Below are 19,759 nucleotides of genomic sequence, written 5' to 3'. Positions count from 1 at the left end.
AAAAAAAGATTTTCAAATACAGTGAAATTCCACACCATTACTATTTATAAATGTCTATTGAGTACAATAAGGGGTACAAGATCAACATTATCTGTATTTTCAGATATTTCTATCAAAGTATAACAGTTGTAACAGGTATAACAATTACATCAGCTATAGACTTCCTTTTATCAGTTATTGTCATTTCATACTGTCTGATAGCTTATTTATTGTTTTGTTATAAGCTTACAATGGAGTGTTTATAATTCAGTGTGAAGACAATTGATCAAAGAAACCTATTGATTTTTAATGTAAGATACCTAGAACACTTCTGATTATTAGATGAGTTTTGGAAGATCACACTAGGCCAATGGAAGGAGGTATTATGGTCAACTGCAAATCAAGTTAAGAAATAAGACAAATCATCTTTTTTTTTTTTTTTTTTTTTTTTTTTTTTTTTGTTTTTTTTTTTTTTTTTTTTTTTTTTTTTTTTTTTTTTGAGAATTATCTGCTCCAAAATCCTGAAAATGAAATTACTGAGGCACATAACTTACCAAGCTCAAGTGGGCAAGCATTTTTGTAAGAGGTAGAGTAAACCTGACAGTGAGATTGTAACAGACTTCCAGCCATCTTTCATAAAAACCACGCTTCATTTTCATAGTAAAATAAACATTTAACCACACAATGAAATTCTGTAGAGTATAACCATAACATCTTATTTTGAATACCATCCATGGTATTCTAAATAAAGACTATTTGCAAAGCAGCAAATACTGTTTTCTGCTGTTCTGACATTCAAATTTCTGACATAACATTTATACTAGAATTCCTTAGTATATGAATTAAAACATGTTCCCCTCTGCTTTCCCTTAAAAACAGATTCTCATTCACAGTGTAGTCATCAAAAGGAGCAGTCACCACCTTGTCTCTTCTATTTTCAGGCAGACTGGCAGCTCTCAGTCCTTTCAAAACATTTTAGGACCTTGTCAATAAGCTGACAATCCGCAAGTTTTAGAGCCAGCACAAATCTAATCTCTTTGTGGGCATTTAGCAGTTCTCAGGCTGTAGGMAAATACAGAGTCTGTAGCCTGTATAAGTGTTAGGACATCATAAAATAACTATTGCTTGGTCTTCCATGAGGCTTTCATCTACAGGCATTTCTCTCCTCCCCACTAACATAGCTGAAAAGCAAAATTGTATTGTTGCTTAAGGGGTGAAATGACAGCATGTCAGCTGTCCAGTGGCAGCTACCTGTCTATACCTAAAGAAGGAAATATAAAAGAAATCAAACTTCTTTACACAGAAGGATCCCAGTTTGGGAACAGTTATGTCAATGCTTTCAAAAATTCCTCCAGTCCTACTCAAGGATTGAAAAATGTAGCTGATATGACCTCATTTCTGCTGGAATGTGTTCATTAGAAATATTAATACATGTATGAATTATTTCTGCAAAAAAAGTATCAATGATAGTTCGCTGATTTATATTCCCAATGCAGATTCACCAGGAGAAAGAAGACTATCGCTTTCTAAATAGTTCAGTGCAACATTAAATCAAAAGAAGTGGAACATGCCAGCTCATATAAAACTTCACTGGGATTTTAACTGCTGTTTCACAGCCCCCATTTTGAAATATTTCTAATCAGAACCCTGCAGGAACATGCAGCAGGACAATTTACATTCAATTTAATTCACTTGAGGTTCTAGATGGCCTTAGGGAGTGTAATAATAGACAAATATACAAAATGACTGCAAAAAATAGGATGAGAGAGTTAAGGAGCTAGCTTTCTTGGTGAGAAAACCTAACCATTGGATCAATTAATTGCTGAGCCACTGCTCATTGGAAGGAATTAATTCCTTATGAGGTTGATAATTTAACAAATTACTTCCCTATTTCTACCTTCTCATTTTATAGCCAGACTACTGAAAATATTTTGGTCAAGTGGCTTTACAGAGTTCCCTACTGCCAGCCAAAATTTCCCAGAACATCATCTTTAAACTAGTTGGCTATAAATTGCTCTCTGACTAACCCTTCTTTCAAGTTATAATCATGCTGCAAAAATAYATTAGAAACAACTAACAACAAGATTCCATTGAAGTTAACAACAGAAAACTCATAAAGCTCAGAGAATCCAGCCTTTCATTTTAAGAATACCAGTGCTTCAGTTACCCAAGTTATGGCAACTGAAAAATGCAAATCATATGTAAATAAATTATTTTTAGCTTCAAACCTGAAATGAGAAGCAGGAGGCAGGTCCTGCTTGTCCCTTGAAAACAAACTACAAACTTTGGTGGGGCTACAGGATGATGCAGAAGTGTTCCTACATCTTTTAGTCTATCCAAATTAGTTCTTATATTGTGCTACTGCTCAGAGGACTCTTACTATCTGAGCACTTTCCTGTAACACTTTGTGTTTATTTTCTTATCTTCTCYACGGGGGAAAAAAGAAAAAGCAGTGGTTTTTGTTCTCCTAGGGGAATGTTTTGTGGTCATTGGGCATTTAGGTTTGTTCCGCTTGAGAAGGAGTTGAGAAGGTTTACATAAATAATCAAGCATTTGCAAAAACACTTGCCAGTAACAGTGAGCATTTGGTCACAGCCCAATTTCTTTTTTWAAAAAGTTATTTCTTTTTATTGTACAATACCAAGGGCTCTTTATTTCCCTTTATAATCTTTTTGCAAAATAGTCAAAAGAGACCATTTGTCTCAGTGAAGAACTCAAATAAATTAATCAAGTTCCTCTCCCACTTTCTATATCTTTTGTTTTCAGGAATTTTCTGTGATGAATGCAACAGAAAAACATGACACACTAAAACCAGAATGGAAATTTTCTTCCCCTTTCACAAATGCTTTGGGTGCCTTTTATGCAGAAATATTATCTTGAACATGATAGTACATTTTATTCTGATACAGAGAGCATCTTAGATTCATATGTGCTTTGGCAAAGAGCCCAAGCAAAATATACTTACACAATGCACAAACAGTTAGGGATTTTCCTATTTCTCTAGGGTTTTCCCCATTTGTGGTATTACTCAACTGTAGCTAGAGGTTATCTGAAGAGACACCACCAACATGCAGCATTCTGAATAGAAGGTGCGGTGCCAAGTTTTTAGCTAGCGCAGCAACTTTTCTGCAAATAAAGTCAATGGTAATATCACATCACTCTGTTTGAAGATTGTAAAGAAGAAAATGAGATCAGCAGAGGAAGACTTAGATTTTTGGCAGGGAGGAATTTTCTTGAAGTAAAATTGATGAAGAAAAAACAAAGATTAGACCTATTTACCATTCTCTGTTAGAATCATAGAATCACAGAATCAGTAAGGTTGGAAGGGACCTCTGGACATCATCTGGTCCAACCTCCCTGCTCAAGCAGGGTCACCTAGAGCATGTTAGACAGGGTTGCATCCAGGCGGGCCTTGAAGATCTCCAGAGAAGGAGACTCCACAACCTCTCTGGGCAACCTGTGCCAGAGCTCCATCACCCTCACAGTAAAGAAATTCCCCCTCACATTCAGGCAGAACTTCCTGTGGTTCAATTTCTGCYCATTGCCTCTAGTCCTGTCACATGGGACAACTGAAAAGAGTTTGTCCCCATCCCCTTGACACCTTCCCTTCAGGTACTTGTACACATTGATCAGATTCCCCCTCAGTCTTCTCTTCCCCAGGCTGAGGCCCAGCTCTCATAGCCTTTCCTCATAGGACAGGTGCTCCAGCCCTCTGATCATCTTCACAGCCCTATGCTGGACTCTCTCCTGTAGGTCCATGTCTCTCTTGTCCTGGGGAGCCCAGAACTGGACACAGTACTCGAGATGAGGTCTCCCCAGGGCTGAGTAGAGCGGCAGGATCACCTCCCTTGACCTGCTGGCAACACTCTTCYCAATGCACCCCAGGAGACCATTGGCCTTCTTGGCCACAAGGGCACATTGCTGGCTCATGGTCAACTTGTCGTCTACTTCTCTGCAGAGCTTCTTTCCAGCAAGTCAGCCCCCAGCCTGTACTGGTGCCTAGGGTTATTTTTCCCTATGTACAGGACTGTTAAATCTCCAGGGAATGTGGAAAAGCAGAATTATAGAAATTCTGCACTGAATATTCTGTCATGTAGGAAAGAGTTTGAGGCAAGTTTGGTTTCACAGCCTACCTGTTAGCTCTGTTGTACCTGGTTCATATAGAGTTGGTGGTAACTCTTCCACAAAGCCATAAAGAGTAGAAATGTTCTTGAAAATGCCTTAAAATGTATTTTGACCTTAATTCAAGGCCAGGTTGTCTGTCACTTAAAAAGTATTCATTTAGATGCCAGAAAAGCCAGTAAACATGGAGGAAGCAGTTTCTCYCCCTCCTGAGGAGAAGTGGAAGAGCTATGATCTACACCCCTACTGTAGACTAAACTGTCAGAGTGATCATATTCAAAGTTTCCCTCTGTTCCAGCAATTTCTACTCTTTGACCACCAAGAGCAAGCACAAGACTGTACTTAATCTTACAACACAAGGAGCAAGGTGTCTTAATGTTGAGTAGCTTTACAATAACCAATTCTCAAATTGTAGCCAAAGGCTAATGGATCTAGTTGTGTTCTTTCTAATTTCCAGTTGACAGAGAATACTCTCCACAAATTCATCTTATTCTACAGAGGAACACAGAATTGGAGTGGATCTCTTAGATCACTGGCTGCAGACCATTAACCACAGATAACACCTCATCTAATCCCTTTAAAAAATGATCAAGCTCCATTTTAAATCAGTCAGGCTTTTGTGTGCACTGCTGTTCCAGAAGGCCAGTTTTCTGACAGAAAGAAATATTTTAATTTCTAAGATAATACTGAGCTACTTAGTGAGCTACTTCCCTTTCTATGGAAGTAATCCATTTCTGCCCTTCTTTTCTACCTCTGCTCACCGGTTCCCATATTACTTGTGGAGGGAATAGCCTCTAAATGATGAGCCATAAGAGAGTCCTAAATGAGTTTGCATAGCCTCTAACGAAAAAAACTGACAATGCTAGTGGTCTCAGTCATCTCCMCAATGAAAAAGTTCTTTGAGGATTGGACAGCTACAGTCAAAGGAAGTGCTGTGGTCATATGTAATTTAAAAACTTTGGGTGGGAACAGAGGGGATTCAGATCTGTATCATAAGCTCCTCAGACTTTCAACAAATTATCATAATTTCCTATGTAGAGACATTCAGCCCCAGCAACCATTTAAGGAAAATTTCACAAAGGGAAATAATTGAGTATGCTTTACCTTTTCCCAGAGCTATTTTCATAAGCCAAAGAGATAATGACTTAGTACTTTACATGTCCTTGGTGCTGGTGGGGGTTAGAACCCTGCAGAACTTTCCTCATTCTATTCTATTCTATTCCAAGGCAGATAYAAATGTCACCTCTGTATTTATCTTATCACATATACAGAAACAGAATCATCTGCAGTAAGAGAAAGCACAGGCATAATTCCTGTCCCATCAAAAAAAAAATCATAATTAGATCAAGGTTAAGTATTTATGCAAAAAAGYATGCCATTGAAAGTAGATGAAAAGGAAAAGTAACAGCACTACAGAAAACACTTGGCAATTGAATAAAATTGTGGCAATGTTCACTGAGGGCCAGAGGAATTATAGTGATTAACACACATAATATGAAAATTTAGAACAGTTAAGAATTCGTAGTTAGTACTACTGATACAGCGTCCCAAAAGACGTGTATTCAAAAAGAGCATCTGTATTTGTTTTGGTGTTGTCTGCAATTGCTTTCATTGCCAAGGTAAAACTGATGATCCTTATTTATTTTTGGCAAACCACAAGATTGTTCCTCAGCTTTCACTGACAGTGTGGTAATCAGACGCATGTGAACAGTATATAATGGAATCAGTAAGCAATCGCAGTTGGACTGTTATTGCAGTTGGACTGTTGTCCACGCAGAACAGAATTGGCACCTAAATCTATGGCAAAGCTTTACTTTGGACTACTGCTACTACAAGACAGCCAGGGATGTTGCAGGATTTTTTTTTTTTTTTTTTACAGAATGCTAAAAACAAAACGTCTGACTCATGACTACGCATAGTCTGTCTCCAAGCTGGAACTTAGTTTCTCTTCAGATGTTTCAAACTGAACAAAAGCCACCTGATCACATCAGTGCAGCGCTGACCTGAGAGGACAAACGCTACTGCAAAGTGGGATATTCAGTTCGGGTTCAATACTGTGCTAATGAGGTCCCAGAGTTTTTGGTAAGAGCGGGCATGTGTCCAGCAGAGCAAGTTAATGTCTGCCTGTGTTATCACTATATGGACATGTTCACAATTAAACAGTGMACTGAAATGAACCAAGAGAGAAGAGAATATTGGGTTTATTGAAGATTATTGAATAATCCTTAGTAAGGTTTCACAGTGATCTAAAGGGTAGCCTCTTACMGATTTTTGCATCCTGCATCATTTGTCATTTAACAGATATATGCAAATGTTGTATTTGCAAGTATGAAATATTAATAAATTTTGTGTCTGTATGAACCTGGTACTGCACAGCTTGCTGTTCTTCAGAACTGACAGAAAACATTTCCGTTACAATCTAGCAGTATTTCAGTAATGCAGAAACACATGACTGACATAAGACACTCAGATTCCTAAGAATTTTTTTTACTTCTATTTACCTGCTATTATTCAGGCAAAAAATAGATTTCTGTCTTCAAGGGCAAATTCTTCAAGATACTTCCTCTCACATTGTATTGATGCGGAAGACACTTGCTCCCATATTATAAGGACTATATACGGCATATAATTCCTCTAAATGTTACTATGGCTGTTTGGCTGTATTTCTTGTACAGGGCAAAATAAGTGAAAGAGTTGGCAGCATATTAACTATACTTCTGGGAATTCTTTGCAGTGACATGCATTCATCCTGTACATGAATGTCCAGACAAAACAATATTGCTTTGAGGTGTCATAACTGCGAAGAACATTCCCCTCTTGTATTTGTGTAAAAATAATGTTGTGATACAAAAAAGTCCTGGCCTGCATAGAAACCACTAGCTCTTAAATTTATTGGACTAAAGCGAGTTATGATAGTTTGAAATAAAATCTGCCCATTCTATTGTGTGCTTCAATTTCAGGACTAGAAGCAGAATTTGCTTGGAGCAACAGTATGTTCTAACTTTTTTCCTTTTCTTTTAGAAACAAAAACAAAAAAACAGAATAAAACAAAAAGTTGTCAATCATTTTGATGTTGTTTCCTAAAATATTAATACAAGCTGCTAACAAAACAGAAATGCATACAATAGACAAAGTAAGATGCATTCTGAATCCCATACCCATAGCTGCTATAAATCAGCACCATCTCATGGACAGAGTGTCAAAAATTTCAAGCCAGTCAGCTACTTGAGAGGCAACTAATCTACCAAATCAGCACTTCCACTCTAACAATGAGATGGGGACACTAGCACAGCATTAATAGCTATTGCAGTGAATGACTGGAGGTCTCGTACAGAAGATGCTAGAACAGAATCAAAGAAATGGTAGAATAGAATCAAAATCAAGAAATCAAAAAAAAAAATGGTCACCAAGTCCAACCTCCTGTTAGAAGCAGTACTGTCACCAACACTTGACTAAATCAGCCATGACTTTGGCCACTTCTCAAAAACTCCTGGATAGGGATTCTACAATCTGGCCAGTAACTACAGGTGCTTTGAGGTTAGGATGGTATAATGCTCCTTGTAGCATGGAAGAGGCTACAAGAAAAGTTTAGTCAAGATCCCTCAGCAGCCCTGGATCTTGCAACCTCAGAGATRCCTGGAACCAGTGCCCCCACAGAAAAGGGGGCGGGGGGGAAAGAAAGAAACTCATTAGGTTAGGTTTGAACTGAAAGCTACCTGGCTGCTTGTGGTTCCGTATCTCATGACCAGAACTCAGCTGGAATGACATCTATCTCATTACTAACTTTTATTGGAATGGCATATTTTCACTTGTGAGACACCCAAGTCCCGCAGAGTAGCGGGTAGCTGGAGGAGATTTAATAGCAACAGAGATCAAGCTAACATAGTTCAAGCCAAGTTTCTCTTTCAAAATGTATATGTTAAAGGAGGAAAACAGAACAGGGGTATGTTCCAGCTGTCAYAGTCCAGCTTTTCAAGTTCCTACTTCTTGGGACAGCCAGATTCAACACTTTTCCTTAAGCTGAAGCAGTTTAACCTCACACAAGTTATCAATTTGCCATGCTGCCCAACAAATGACCCAGCTTCACAGGCCTCCTGTCAAAGCAGATAGGTAATAAAAGGGTGATGGTCTGAAAAAAGGACAGGCAAGAGGCAGTGTAATTTTTAAAGCTGAGTGCTTTCAGCATTTGAAAGGAAGATCTGCTTCCCACTTCAAAGGTTATTTGCATTTTCTTCTAAGCAGTCATCAGGAAAAAAATCAGAAATCCAAACTTTGGAAGAGTGGCTCTCAGTATCTTGCTGAAGAGAGAATTTCAAACTCTGTCTCAACTCAGGTGCCTACAGTCTAGATAGTGGAGTTCAGATTAACCTTGCGCTTAGCCTTTTCCCTTGGCTAATATGAGGCAGCACCATACTGAACATGCAAGTCTCTAATGCTTTCTTATGATATCCATTTAAGCTCTATTCAATACCTAGCACCATAGGGAAGGAGCACGGTCATGGAGTGGATGAATCTTCCTCAGATATTCTGTTTTTTATTATTATTATTTAAAAGCAAAAATGAACTTTCCAGTCTCTTCCCAACCCTTCTGGTGCAAATCACAGAGTCATACTAGAATTCRGAACGATAAAGCGTACTTGAAAATAGCTTCTTATAACACTTTCAGGACTTCGAAGGCTACATGTCAGGGCTGAGGCAGCGTTGAAAACCAAGAAGGGCAACATGGGAGCGGATGCTTCTATTGTTCATAGCTCCCATGAAAATGGTGTAGTCCTCTCTTCTCCTCAAATAGAGAAAAATCTCAAACTCAGAAATACCCCTGATTACAGGAGGCATTTCTCCTACTGACAAATATTTTWAAAGATTTGCCTAGTTTTTACCCAAGGCTTAGCTTGCTATGTTGTTGTGTAAGGATGTAAGAATGTTCAAATGACCTCTCAGGCCATGCTAGATGCAGCGGTAGTCTCTGATGGTGAACCTGAGAAGCACTGCGTTCCTTCCTTGTACTATATTATCAGCTAAGGGACTGTTTTCATTAAAGATTTCAGGATAATGGTATCAGACAAACTCTAATGTGCTTGCTTGAGTTACAGAAACACTCTCACCACAGCAGCAGAAGAAAATTGTTCTTAGTGCAAGTACATGAAAGACTTCTTTTTWTTCCAGCTGTACTCTTGACAATTTGGGAGAGAGAGGATTTATTTCTTAAATGTTAGTATATGTATTATTACAGTATCTCAAAGTCTTAATCTTACATCAGAAAGCTTGCACTAGAATCTCGGCACATATGCCTTTCCCCTCCTATTGGAGTAACATAGACCAATAAAACTTTTCCCTGAAACAGCTAGCACTGTGTGTATATATGCAAATTAAAATACATTCCAGCTTTGCCATGCAGAAAAGCACTATTGAGAATAGCTATAATGTACATTTCAGTTGAAACAGTTGCAATTTGAGATAATTGATATAGCAGCTAGGTATGAATAAATTTGGAAGTTCTAAGGAAGAATACATAATATGAAAATAATTATCTTAAAGTCATTAAATAGTCCATTTCACATTTTGCTGCTAACATACATTACTGCACRGTCAAACCATTGTTTTGAGAAAACAAAACTCTGGAATAATCATSTAGTTTGGTTTCATGTTATGGAACTTCCACATGCTGCAGTTGCTAACATTAGCGCAAGAAAAATTAACGGAGGCAGAGGTCCAAAAGAAGTGCTCCAAAGAGGCAGATTCCACAAACTTTACAACAGCAGCATTGGTTGATCTACTTCTCCTGATCACWCTATCACCCCTAGAGGCAGCGCTAATTCCTGGGCATAGGCCAAGTTTATTATCAGTATTCAGTACCTTCATATGCTGCTTCACCCTATGTCTCATTTTTAATTATAGCGCTTACTCACTGAAAACCACCTAAGCCACACACTCTCCTAGAGAGTGATATTTTTTTCAAGAGTGAAGGAGAAAATAAGCTACAAGGGCAAACTGAATGTTGGCACATGGTAATATAACCTGTAGAAACACAATGCATAAAAAATCAGAAGGGATATTTTARAAGAGCGCACATTGCTGACCAAAACTAGCATGAAGCGTGATACTATAAAGAGAATTACTAAAACACAAAATCATATAAATTGGGAAAATTATAATACAAAGATATCACAATCTAAAAAGCAATGAAGAAATCTGTCATTACAGACAGTGAAGGAAGAAGACTGGTCAGGGAGCGAAGGAAATGGGAAAAAGATCAAGAAAGTTTGCATATGAAGAGATAAAAGGGAAAAACAGAACTGGAGACAGTGAAATGTATTAAGTGCAATAAATTCTATTTCCTCAATGTTTTTCCAAGAAAAGACAAGACAATGAATGCACATTTAGTAYTGTACAAAGTTGTTTATATGATTCATACTTTCTGAAAATACACGGGCAAGTAGAGGCAACTCCAAGACAATCAGTTTTCCAGAAATGATTGAAATTTGCCACAMATATTCAAAGCAACTAGGCTGAAAATTTTTCCTTCAGGAGAAATGGCCATAGATCATTTGCAAAGTCAAACTTAGGGAGCAAAGTATATTTTTTCTTCATTTTTTGTACAGATACTTCCTCAATGTGATTGTATGTCCCATAYAGTTTGCAGGGTGAATTCCATATTTTGCCTGCTGAGAGGTGAGAATATGAGACAGACTGTTGACTCTTCCAGAGCAATAATTTAAAATATCCCCTGAAATCCCATCTTTAGATTACACAAAAGAGAAAAATCACATACAAAAGCAGAAATAYTGGGTTTGGAAAAGAACTCCAGATGCCATCTACTCTACACTTCTGCCTTAGGAAGAATGATCTTTATCTGAGTCATATCTGAGATATTTGCCTAGCATGTGCTTAGATCTCTATAAGCTCCCCAGGCAATCTATTCCAATGCTCAGTATCATCAGTTACAATGACTTTCCAACTTATTCATGACTTCCCAAAATTCTGGCCCACCGAGTTTATATAGTTGTGAAGGTCAAGACTGTAATGTATCAGTATCACATTCCAGTATACATGAATTTATCAGTTCTGGGATCAACTCTAGCCAAAATAGTTAAGAAATAGTCTGGAACTTCCATGGCAACACACAGCTGCTTAGGGCATATTTTCTATTTTGTGTTTYATTTACATTTTTAAGAAGTCAGATAACTTCCTGGCTTTCAAAAAACAGCCAGAAATCTTAACAAAGTCAGAAAAAAAGTTCTACAAGGAAAAATATTTTCCTGAGGATATGAAAATTACTGTGAAAATACCTGTACCAAAACTGATGTACAAAATGTAGGGATCTCTTATTGSAATGATGATAACACAATACATATAACTGCTAATGTGGGTGCCTGTTTTATACTGCTCAGAACAAAGAGAAAGATATTTGGACACTTATGGTTCCCAGAATCAAACGATTTTCAATCAAAGGTAGGAGGAAACTCCTTTCTTAGGTCCAAGTTACCTACTTACCTTGGAGTGAGGCCTAACCCTTCAATGCTGAGCCCCATCCCATAAAAGCCAGCAGACTATCTAAAAGTATCCAGTAGATATAAGGATTTTTTAATTTCGTTTAAATAAGTCCTTCTTATTTTTAATCACTCYTGCTTCTCTCACATGCATACACATTCTGGCAAGAGTAGAAAAAYGGGAATATACAAAGGAACATGAAAAAGTAACAGGTACAGCACTGGCAGCTCCAGTAAGTTTACAAATTAAGCTACTTCTAGACTTCACTGGAAGAATTCTAGGTAGGTCAYACCACCTAATCCAGCAAAAGTTATTACCTCTGTTTTATCTATAAAGTTGTCTTGTCTAGATCRGAAGGCACAGTTTAGACCAAATTACAAGTGCTGCTTAAGGGCAGGAAAGAGAGAGAAATATGCTGTACTGTACTTTATTTTGTTAAGATGGGAAGAGAATTCATCTCAGAATGTCACCAGGAACTCCCCACTCCAGCAGCCGGCCCGGTGAGGGATGCTGGAGCAGGACCTGCTTCCTCTCACAAATGCATGGCTCTGCAGAAGAAAGAATCTTCTAGGTCACAGCAGACCCCGCTTGCTTCAAAAGATGGAAATACGACACTGAAATGACGGGTTATCTAGTGCTTCCCTGGTGGTAAGATCTTCCAGTACAGTGAGAGAGATCTGCACTCTATCATTTTTTAATCCAGCAGCTTGCCATCTGCAAAGCACGGCTAGTCAGCAATACTCTGCGGCTGTGAAGAGAAGCTACTGCTGAACCACAATATCCCGCACTGAGCTCTGGGCCCGAGCGGAGCTGAAGGATATCTCCCTTTCCCAAGCTCAGCACTCAAAGGGATTTGTGAGCTATGATCCTCWGCCTACAATAAAGGAGAGCTGCTCCCAGCTGCTGCTGAGCTTGCATACACACCCCCTTTTTCTTTTAATTTCTACCTCCTGCTACAGGCACTGATTAAACATATGCTGATGTCTGCYGGTGGATGAAGCTTCTAAACCTGCCCTGCATTCGAAACTTCAGGACACCCTGCCGTGTCTAGTGCAAATGTCACTTAATTGTGTCCCTAGCCTTCACGACCGTCGGTGGCACCTCCGTTCTTGCGGCTCCAGAAGCTCTTTGCTTTCTGTGCCTTGTAGACTTTTTCTAGAGCTGTTGAAGGAGGGAGAAGTGAGGAAGAAAAAAACAGAGAGGTACTGTTGCATTTTTTTGCAAGTCCAGAATTGCACATCTTTCTCCATTTCCACAGCTCCTAAAAGAAGTTACAGCGGATGCTGTAGCCATGATGAACACTGAAGTGTTTTTTGAGTCCCTGCTGGTATCTACTTGGCTGGTTTTTTCCCCAGGTATGACAACTAACCAATAGCATAGGAAACAGCAGGAAATATGAAAGCTAAGCTTCTCATGTCTTTGCTGAGATATTTTTCACCCTGGAAAGGGCAGATATAAATCACAGTCCAAAAGATAAGTCACCTAACCTTGTTAAACCACAACTCTCCTGACTACTAGCAGAGAAGATAGCTAGAGATATCTGAGCAGATAGATTAATATCACTCTAATACAGTGACTCAACACGACTGAGCCCCTTAAGTATGAATGCTTTGACTAATAAACACTTAATTATAGTATTCAAAGCACTCAATTAAAACACATAATTAAGAAATGCCACATAGGAAGGTCAGCACTATTTTGTATGTGTGAAAACTGGAGAGGTGAAATGGCCAGGGCCATACAAGTGGGCATGACAATGACAATGACAAGCMGGGATGCAAAATCCAGGCTTTCCATCTCGGGCACTCTCTTCTGGATTGCACTTCATCAAAGCACATTTTAGCAGAGGATATGTTTTACACTTTTTATATGTTTCTTCCTGCCATTATATATACATATAGACAAAAAAGTGTATTTGCATATACAGAAAAAAGTGTGGTGAATCATCTTCCTTTCTTGTGACTTCAATTTGATATTTCTGTCTCTCTCTCTGAAAAAAAAAAAAAAAAAAAAAAAGCCTCTGTTCCTGAGCTATGTTTTCAATGTCTAAAATTAATTCTTCAAATGGATTTTAGAGAACAACTGAATTATAGTCACCTAGCTTCCCATCTTCTTAAATTTAGAGAATTGGGATCACTTTTAGAATATTCATTGATCACTTTAACAAAGCAAAAAGGTTGCCAAGGCATATCAGCTGAGTTAGCGGCCTAGCAACTATATTATATCACTGATTTTGCAGTGTACAATATTCAATTAGAATAGCCTGATCCATGGCATAAGTGTTCAGTAAAGCAACACTACATATTTGGATTAGTGACAGCAGGAACAGGCAGCAGCTATATAAGGAATTTGCTGCTAATATCCTTTATAATTGCAGGGAAATCCCAGATTCAATTTCGGGTTTCCTTCTTCATCCATGGACTTCGGATAAGTTACTACATTTAATGGGAGACAATACAAATACTACTTCAYAGTTTTCTGGAGAGTTTTTTTTAAATGTAGTGCTCTTGATTTTTACCAGCTGTTGATTCAAATTTGGCGTAAGCCTGTTTCTTTGTGTACAGCTTGCAAACAATGTGGATTGTAAAATGAGTAGGGCACAAACCCAATTTCAATTGCAGGCTGGGATTCCCCTCTGCTTTCACAGGGAAACTTGCTTGATAACTGTGTTTGCTATTGGGTGAGACATGGAAACCAAGCCTGTTTTATTTAATCTTTGAATACTAGAATATCATAAGAGCTCTAAAGACAAGCCATAAAAACAAGGAAGAAAAAATAAATCATAACATATAATAGAAACTTGGTTGTTCCTCTGCCCACATTCAATCCATAATTGTATTTTTTCATGCTGTTTAAATTTTTCTGTAATGCTTGCATAAACTTCCAATGCCTTTTTGTTCTTTTATTTCCTATACTGGACAGAAATACAACAATTTCTGGTGCAGTAATGAAATCTGGATATGATACAAAGCAAGGATGCATAGCTGAATATTCATAGTCAACTAAGAATGATTCATTAAGTCGTAATAGGATCCATAATTTAAATCAATTCAGTGTGAAGGTTTTTAGGTCATATACCTCAGAACAATTGTGTCACTATTTCCTTCTTAAGACATACAACCGATGCTTTATTCTGCCAAAGAACACTCAAAAGATGTCAAAACTGCTTACAAATATTTGAGGACACAGCTACCTCAAAATCTAGTCCACTGCTCAAACTAGCAGTGGACTAGAGTCCAAAAGTTCCAGTTATTAAATCTGGTCAAAATCCTCTAATCATACCCATGTCTTGAAAAATACAGAAAAATGAAAACAAATTGCTTTATGAAGAATGATACAATCTCAGGGTTTACTTTGGAGAAGAGAAACTCTCCATACAAACTTACGGGAAAAAAAACAAAGAAAAAAACCCAGTTTTTCTATAATATTCACTTGCAACAACAGCTGCTACAGAGAACTTCTGATAGTTTTAAATTTACAGTATCTCATTTCATAAAGCAGTTTTCTAAACAAAAGACAATTCTATCGACGCTCTCTCTTTTCATAACACTAGTTTGTGACCTGATRTGCAGGAGGCAGTGCACATRTAYTCAAAATATTTTAAARCAACTCAGATGATAGGAGTGAAACTGAAGCCACAGATTGTGGTGGATTGTACAGGAATAGTGAGATTATTTCCAGAGGAAAMGAAAGAGTTTCTTCTAATAAGCAGTCRTGAGACTCTAAAGTTCGTGTGAGTAAAATACTTTGCACTAGATTGAAAATGCTAAGCTGGCAGTAATTTGTCATGTTGGGATCATTATTGTTCCCAGTGAGAAAACATTTTTGTCTTAAAAAGTCACTAATGCATTCAAGATTCTATTGAATACAACTAACAGAAACACTACACACAGAGCATGCACTGATTCCTATCTTTTAACATGACAAATGACCTTTATACTTGAACTGGAAACAACCTGTTTCCCCTGTAAATTAACAAAAATATGCATTTTCAATTATCCATCCTTCAGCACTGGAAAAAAGTTTGAAACAACCCTTTGAAGGCAAAGAGGGATCCAGTCTACTTAACATCAGGAGTGTGTTTAYATATTAGGCATCCAGCAAATCAGTCTTTCCATAATATACACACCTGAGATGCAACAGAGGAAGATGCCCTTGAACATCCCCAGACGAAAACTCTGTCCCCTAGATTGAATCGCACCCAAAAACCTGATATTGTTCTTTATATTYGAGTCTGACAGTTAACTACTCTGGCAGAACAAATTAGAAAAGTAAATTATACCTATTTTAAGTTCTCTCTATAGCAGCCCAAGGAGAATAAATTATTTTAAATGCATGTGTTTTTGCATATGTAAACATGCATACATAAAATTTGGTGAAAAATGCTGGGGTACATCAAGAGATTGCTCTCTTGTGAGTGTATTTTATTATTTTAAAACATTATATAAGTAGGTAGCCACTGTACATAATTCAAATTCAGGAATATAAAACAACTTTAAATATAGTGGTTTTTTTCCTTCAATCTAGTATTTTTGAGGCATCTGTAGTCCTGATGTATTCTAGGACAGAATCATAAAATATGAGATATAAAATAAATTGCTGTGACATTTACTCACTTAATATCGAGCAGTACCACCAAATTTAGACAATCTTTAATATGTCTTAGTTGACTGCCCTAGGGACTACAGAACACTGCGGCTTTTTCAAACACCACTCTGTACGTACAGCCAAATTCTTCCATGCCGGCAGTCTCACTTCTTCATAGCAGCTAAGCAGTAACTGTCCTCTACTGAGACTGAAAATCAGATTCTCTGTTATTTTATCTTATTTTTTATTTAGCTTTCATTTTATCCCCCTTACTAAACATTCAGAATTGCATTAGAAGCAGCCTATCTCTGTACTGCCCCTTTGTGGGCATATTTGGAAACATGCAAAATTCAAAGACATTAAAAAGCCGGTATGGTTCACACTCCACTTTTATGCACATACATAAGTCATTAAATTTAACAGCAGTCACATTCACAGCACAAAATGAAAAACATGTTTTATTCTTTCTCATGCTGTAAATCGTTTATTCACAGGAAAGTCAATGCTTTTCATATTCCTAACGTAATTATAAATTTCTGAAACCTTCTCTCCCTCCCCCCTTTAGCACCAGTGCTGTTGTAACAACTGAATCTCAAAAGTGATGAATATGGATTAAATCAGTTCTATTATTGATTTCCAAATACACAAGACATTAAAAAAAAATCACTAACAACAGCAGCTGAATTTAGGGTAAATATCATTTTCTTACTGCTTTGCTAGCAGTCATCTTCGTCACTTCGGATACTCTGGAATGTTCAGGACAGTGAAATATTTTTTCATTTTTGCTTCCATAGTTTGWTTACAATTCTTTTGGTAGCATTCAACTATTACATTAATAGATAGCAAATAGGAACAAGAAAGAGATTACCTGAGAACATGAAAGTCCACATTCTTCAATCCTGGGAATAATCTGACAATCAGAATTCCAGAAAAGAATTATTAGAAGAGTCTGAACATGAACAGTTATCATCCTAAATTGGCAAAAAAAAAAAAATGCAAAACTTCAGAAGAAACCTTCTAGTCTGGCAATTCTTTCCCTCATGCCAAAACTTTAATATGAATTTTAGTCCCTCCCACAGCACCTCTGAGCTCCTCCCTCTAAAACTTTCCAAAGTCAGAAAATTGCTAGTTGTGGGAAATATAAAGTGTGCTTGACTAGTTCTTATGTTCCTCACTGAAAAATGGGAAGCTTGAATTTCTGACAATTGCAATAGAAAAACCCTTCCTTCTGGATTTCAGTATGTCAGATTTGGATGAGTTTTAGCAAATTTCTTCTCTGTAAATTCTAATTATAAATAGGAATTTTGTTTCTAGCAGTGATATATCCAGGTTCACTGGACTCCAAACACTTYTTCTCTCTTCTTATATTCCTGGGTTTCTAATGTATTGAATTCAAAAAAAAAGTTTTGTTGATGTAAGTAGTCTTGGAAGACTGGTTTCTTGTTTCTCATCAGTGTGAAAGGCAGCTTCGTTTATACTACGAATGTAAGCCTTGAATTTAGTTAATGAATTATTTATTTGTATTAGCAGAATCCTCTTGTTCTATAGCCTATCTATCTCCAGTATTTGGATTTTCAGCACGCTCAGGAAGTACTTCCACTTTCTCAAAGGAGCAAAATGCCATCAGCTCTGAAAGCAGGGCACRGGTGACTCACAACATCTAAACAGCTGTCCACAAAAAACGTAAGAAAGAATGCAGGAGTRCCTTTCTGGCTGCCCTTACTTTGTCCCCCCTCCTGTACACCCACCAGGAACAAGCATTTGAAAGACGGTCTCAGGCTAGAGGCCACACGGGGCGTTACGCCCAGGGGTGGAAGAGGTGGGTCTCTCTCCATAGAAGGCTGGCTCCAGAACAACAGATGTGTAAACCCAGGCCCTCCGTGCTGTTGCAGAACCTTTCCCATCAGCTAAAGTAGAGGATACGCAGTTAACACCATCTGCTAGGATCTGGCTTGACATATTTCTATCTTGAAGTATTTTCTTTAAAAAATAGTTAAAAGATAATGTCTACTTTGCCAGTGCAACTACAATACTTATACTTTACATACTTTCATGTGAGTCCAGTTTGTCATTATTTCAATGAAACTATGTTTGGGAGATGAAGACCAGTATCAATCACAGTACTCAACCAACCATTACCAAATTATTTGGTTAAAAATAACAGCAGTTAAATTTTGGCATTCATACATAAAAACACACTGGATCAACAATCCACCTACCACTCTCCTGTGTCCAACGGAGTCAGTAGCAGATGCTTAGGAAAAATAAAAAAGAAGTCAAGTATATTATGCTACTTGCATATATTACTTTAACGTATTTTACTAAGTTCTGACGATCTACAGCTTATGGATTTCCGGAACTGAAAGCTATATGTGCAACACTGGTTTTAATAGCTATTTCTGGACCTTTCATCCATAAATTTATACAATAACTCTTTGCATATATTTATCCCTTTGGATTTCAAAACATCTTGTGGCAATGAGTTACACAACTAAACTATGTGCTTATTTGTTTTTGCTTTTAAAATTGCTGCCAAATAGTTCAGTTAGGTTCCCCTCTTGTTTTAGAGAAACAGGTACCATCCGTTCTCACCTCACCTTCACATACATCTTCACCACATCATTAGTGACTTTATTAATCTCCAGCATATCCTCTCTATTTTTTCTAAGCTGAAGATTACAGAAGTACATTTTTACTGTACCTCTGTCTCCAGAACTGCACACAATATTCAGGAGTGACCAGATCAAAGATCATTGTTATAATAGCATAGCAGTGTTCACTCAATTCGTCAGAGGCATGATTGCCCTCTATCAAAAAGCCATTTCAGCTCTCCCGTAACGTATCACGTTTACCAATACGTCTACTGCAGGTGAGCCAGTTCAGTACACACTCGAGTTAACAGTTCAGAATACTGTTTCAGTTCTGTTGTACAGATTTCTCAAACCCTTTTGGATGTTTTGTTTTAAACTTCTGCTAAGGCTTAAACCTAAGACAATTCCTCCAAGTTGTCCCTCAGTGAGTTTCCTGTAATGAACTCCAAGCATTTCTTTTTGTCACTATGTTCCTTGAGCATAAGATGTCCTTTCATACCTCTGTCACAAGTCAGCCCATAGACTTTCTAGGAGCCTTCCTCCTCATCTTTCAGTAAAAGAGGAGGGTATTCACCTTTCTTAAAAGTATTTTTGGGTTGAGAACTGAGAAAAGATGTTTTCTTAATGGTGGGTTTTGAGCATCTTATATACATGCGTTTCTGAATTTTCACTACGTTACTTTTGAACAAGCTCCCTGTCCCTGGAAAGCCTCTACCCTTTTAGTTGTTCCTTTTAATTGCCTTTTGAAGACTTGCTCATTCTATATAATTCTTTTTAACATATATTAAMATGACAGATTTTGGGGGGATATTGAATTTGTGTCGCTATTGAAGAGTGGCTCTTTGAGTAGYTCCTTGGAAATGAACCAAGAGTTTTTTCTCTTCTTACGGGGCCCACGATTACTTGCTCCAAACAACAGTCATTTATAGTGTTTGCAAATTTAGTTTCTGCATCAGTTCCTGAGGCAACAATCATCCAGTTTCCATATG

At 37.6% G+C, this 19,759-nt stretch overlaps 1 protein-coding gene across 1 annotated transcript in view; it reads right to left on the bottom strand.

Annotated features, from left to right (window-relative positions):
• Positions 1-17,149, bottom strand: part of IL17REL (interleukin 17 receptor E like) — a 45,904-nt gene extending 28,755 nt beyond the window's left edge. The window contains exon 1 of the mRNA XM_085299897.1: positions 17,048-17,149. Coding sequence (XP_085156023.1) covers positions 17,048-17,149 — 102 coding nt within the window. The remainder of the gene's footprint in view (positions 1-17,047) is intronic.
• Positions 17,150-19,759: the final 2,610 nt, after the last annotated feature.

Source organism: Rhea americana, unplaced genomic scaffold (genome assembly GCF_003343005.1).
Source record: "Rhea americana isolate MKP2758 unplaced genomic scaffold, rheAme1 scaffold_156, whole genome shotgun sequence".
Lineage (NCBI taxonomy): Eukaryota > Metazoa > Chordata > Aves > Rheiformes > Rheidae > Rhea > Rhea americana.
Note: the sequence above shows the minus strand (reverse complement) of the source record. Positions and strands in the feature narration are given on the sequence as shown.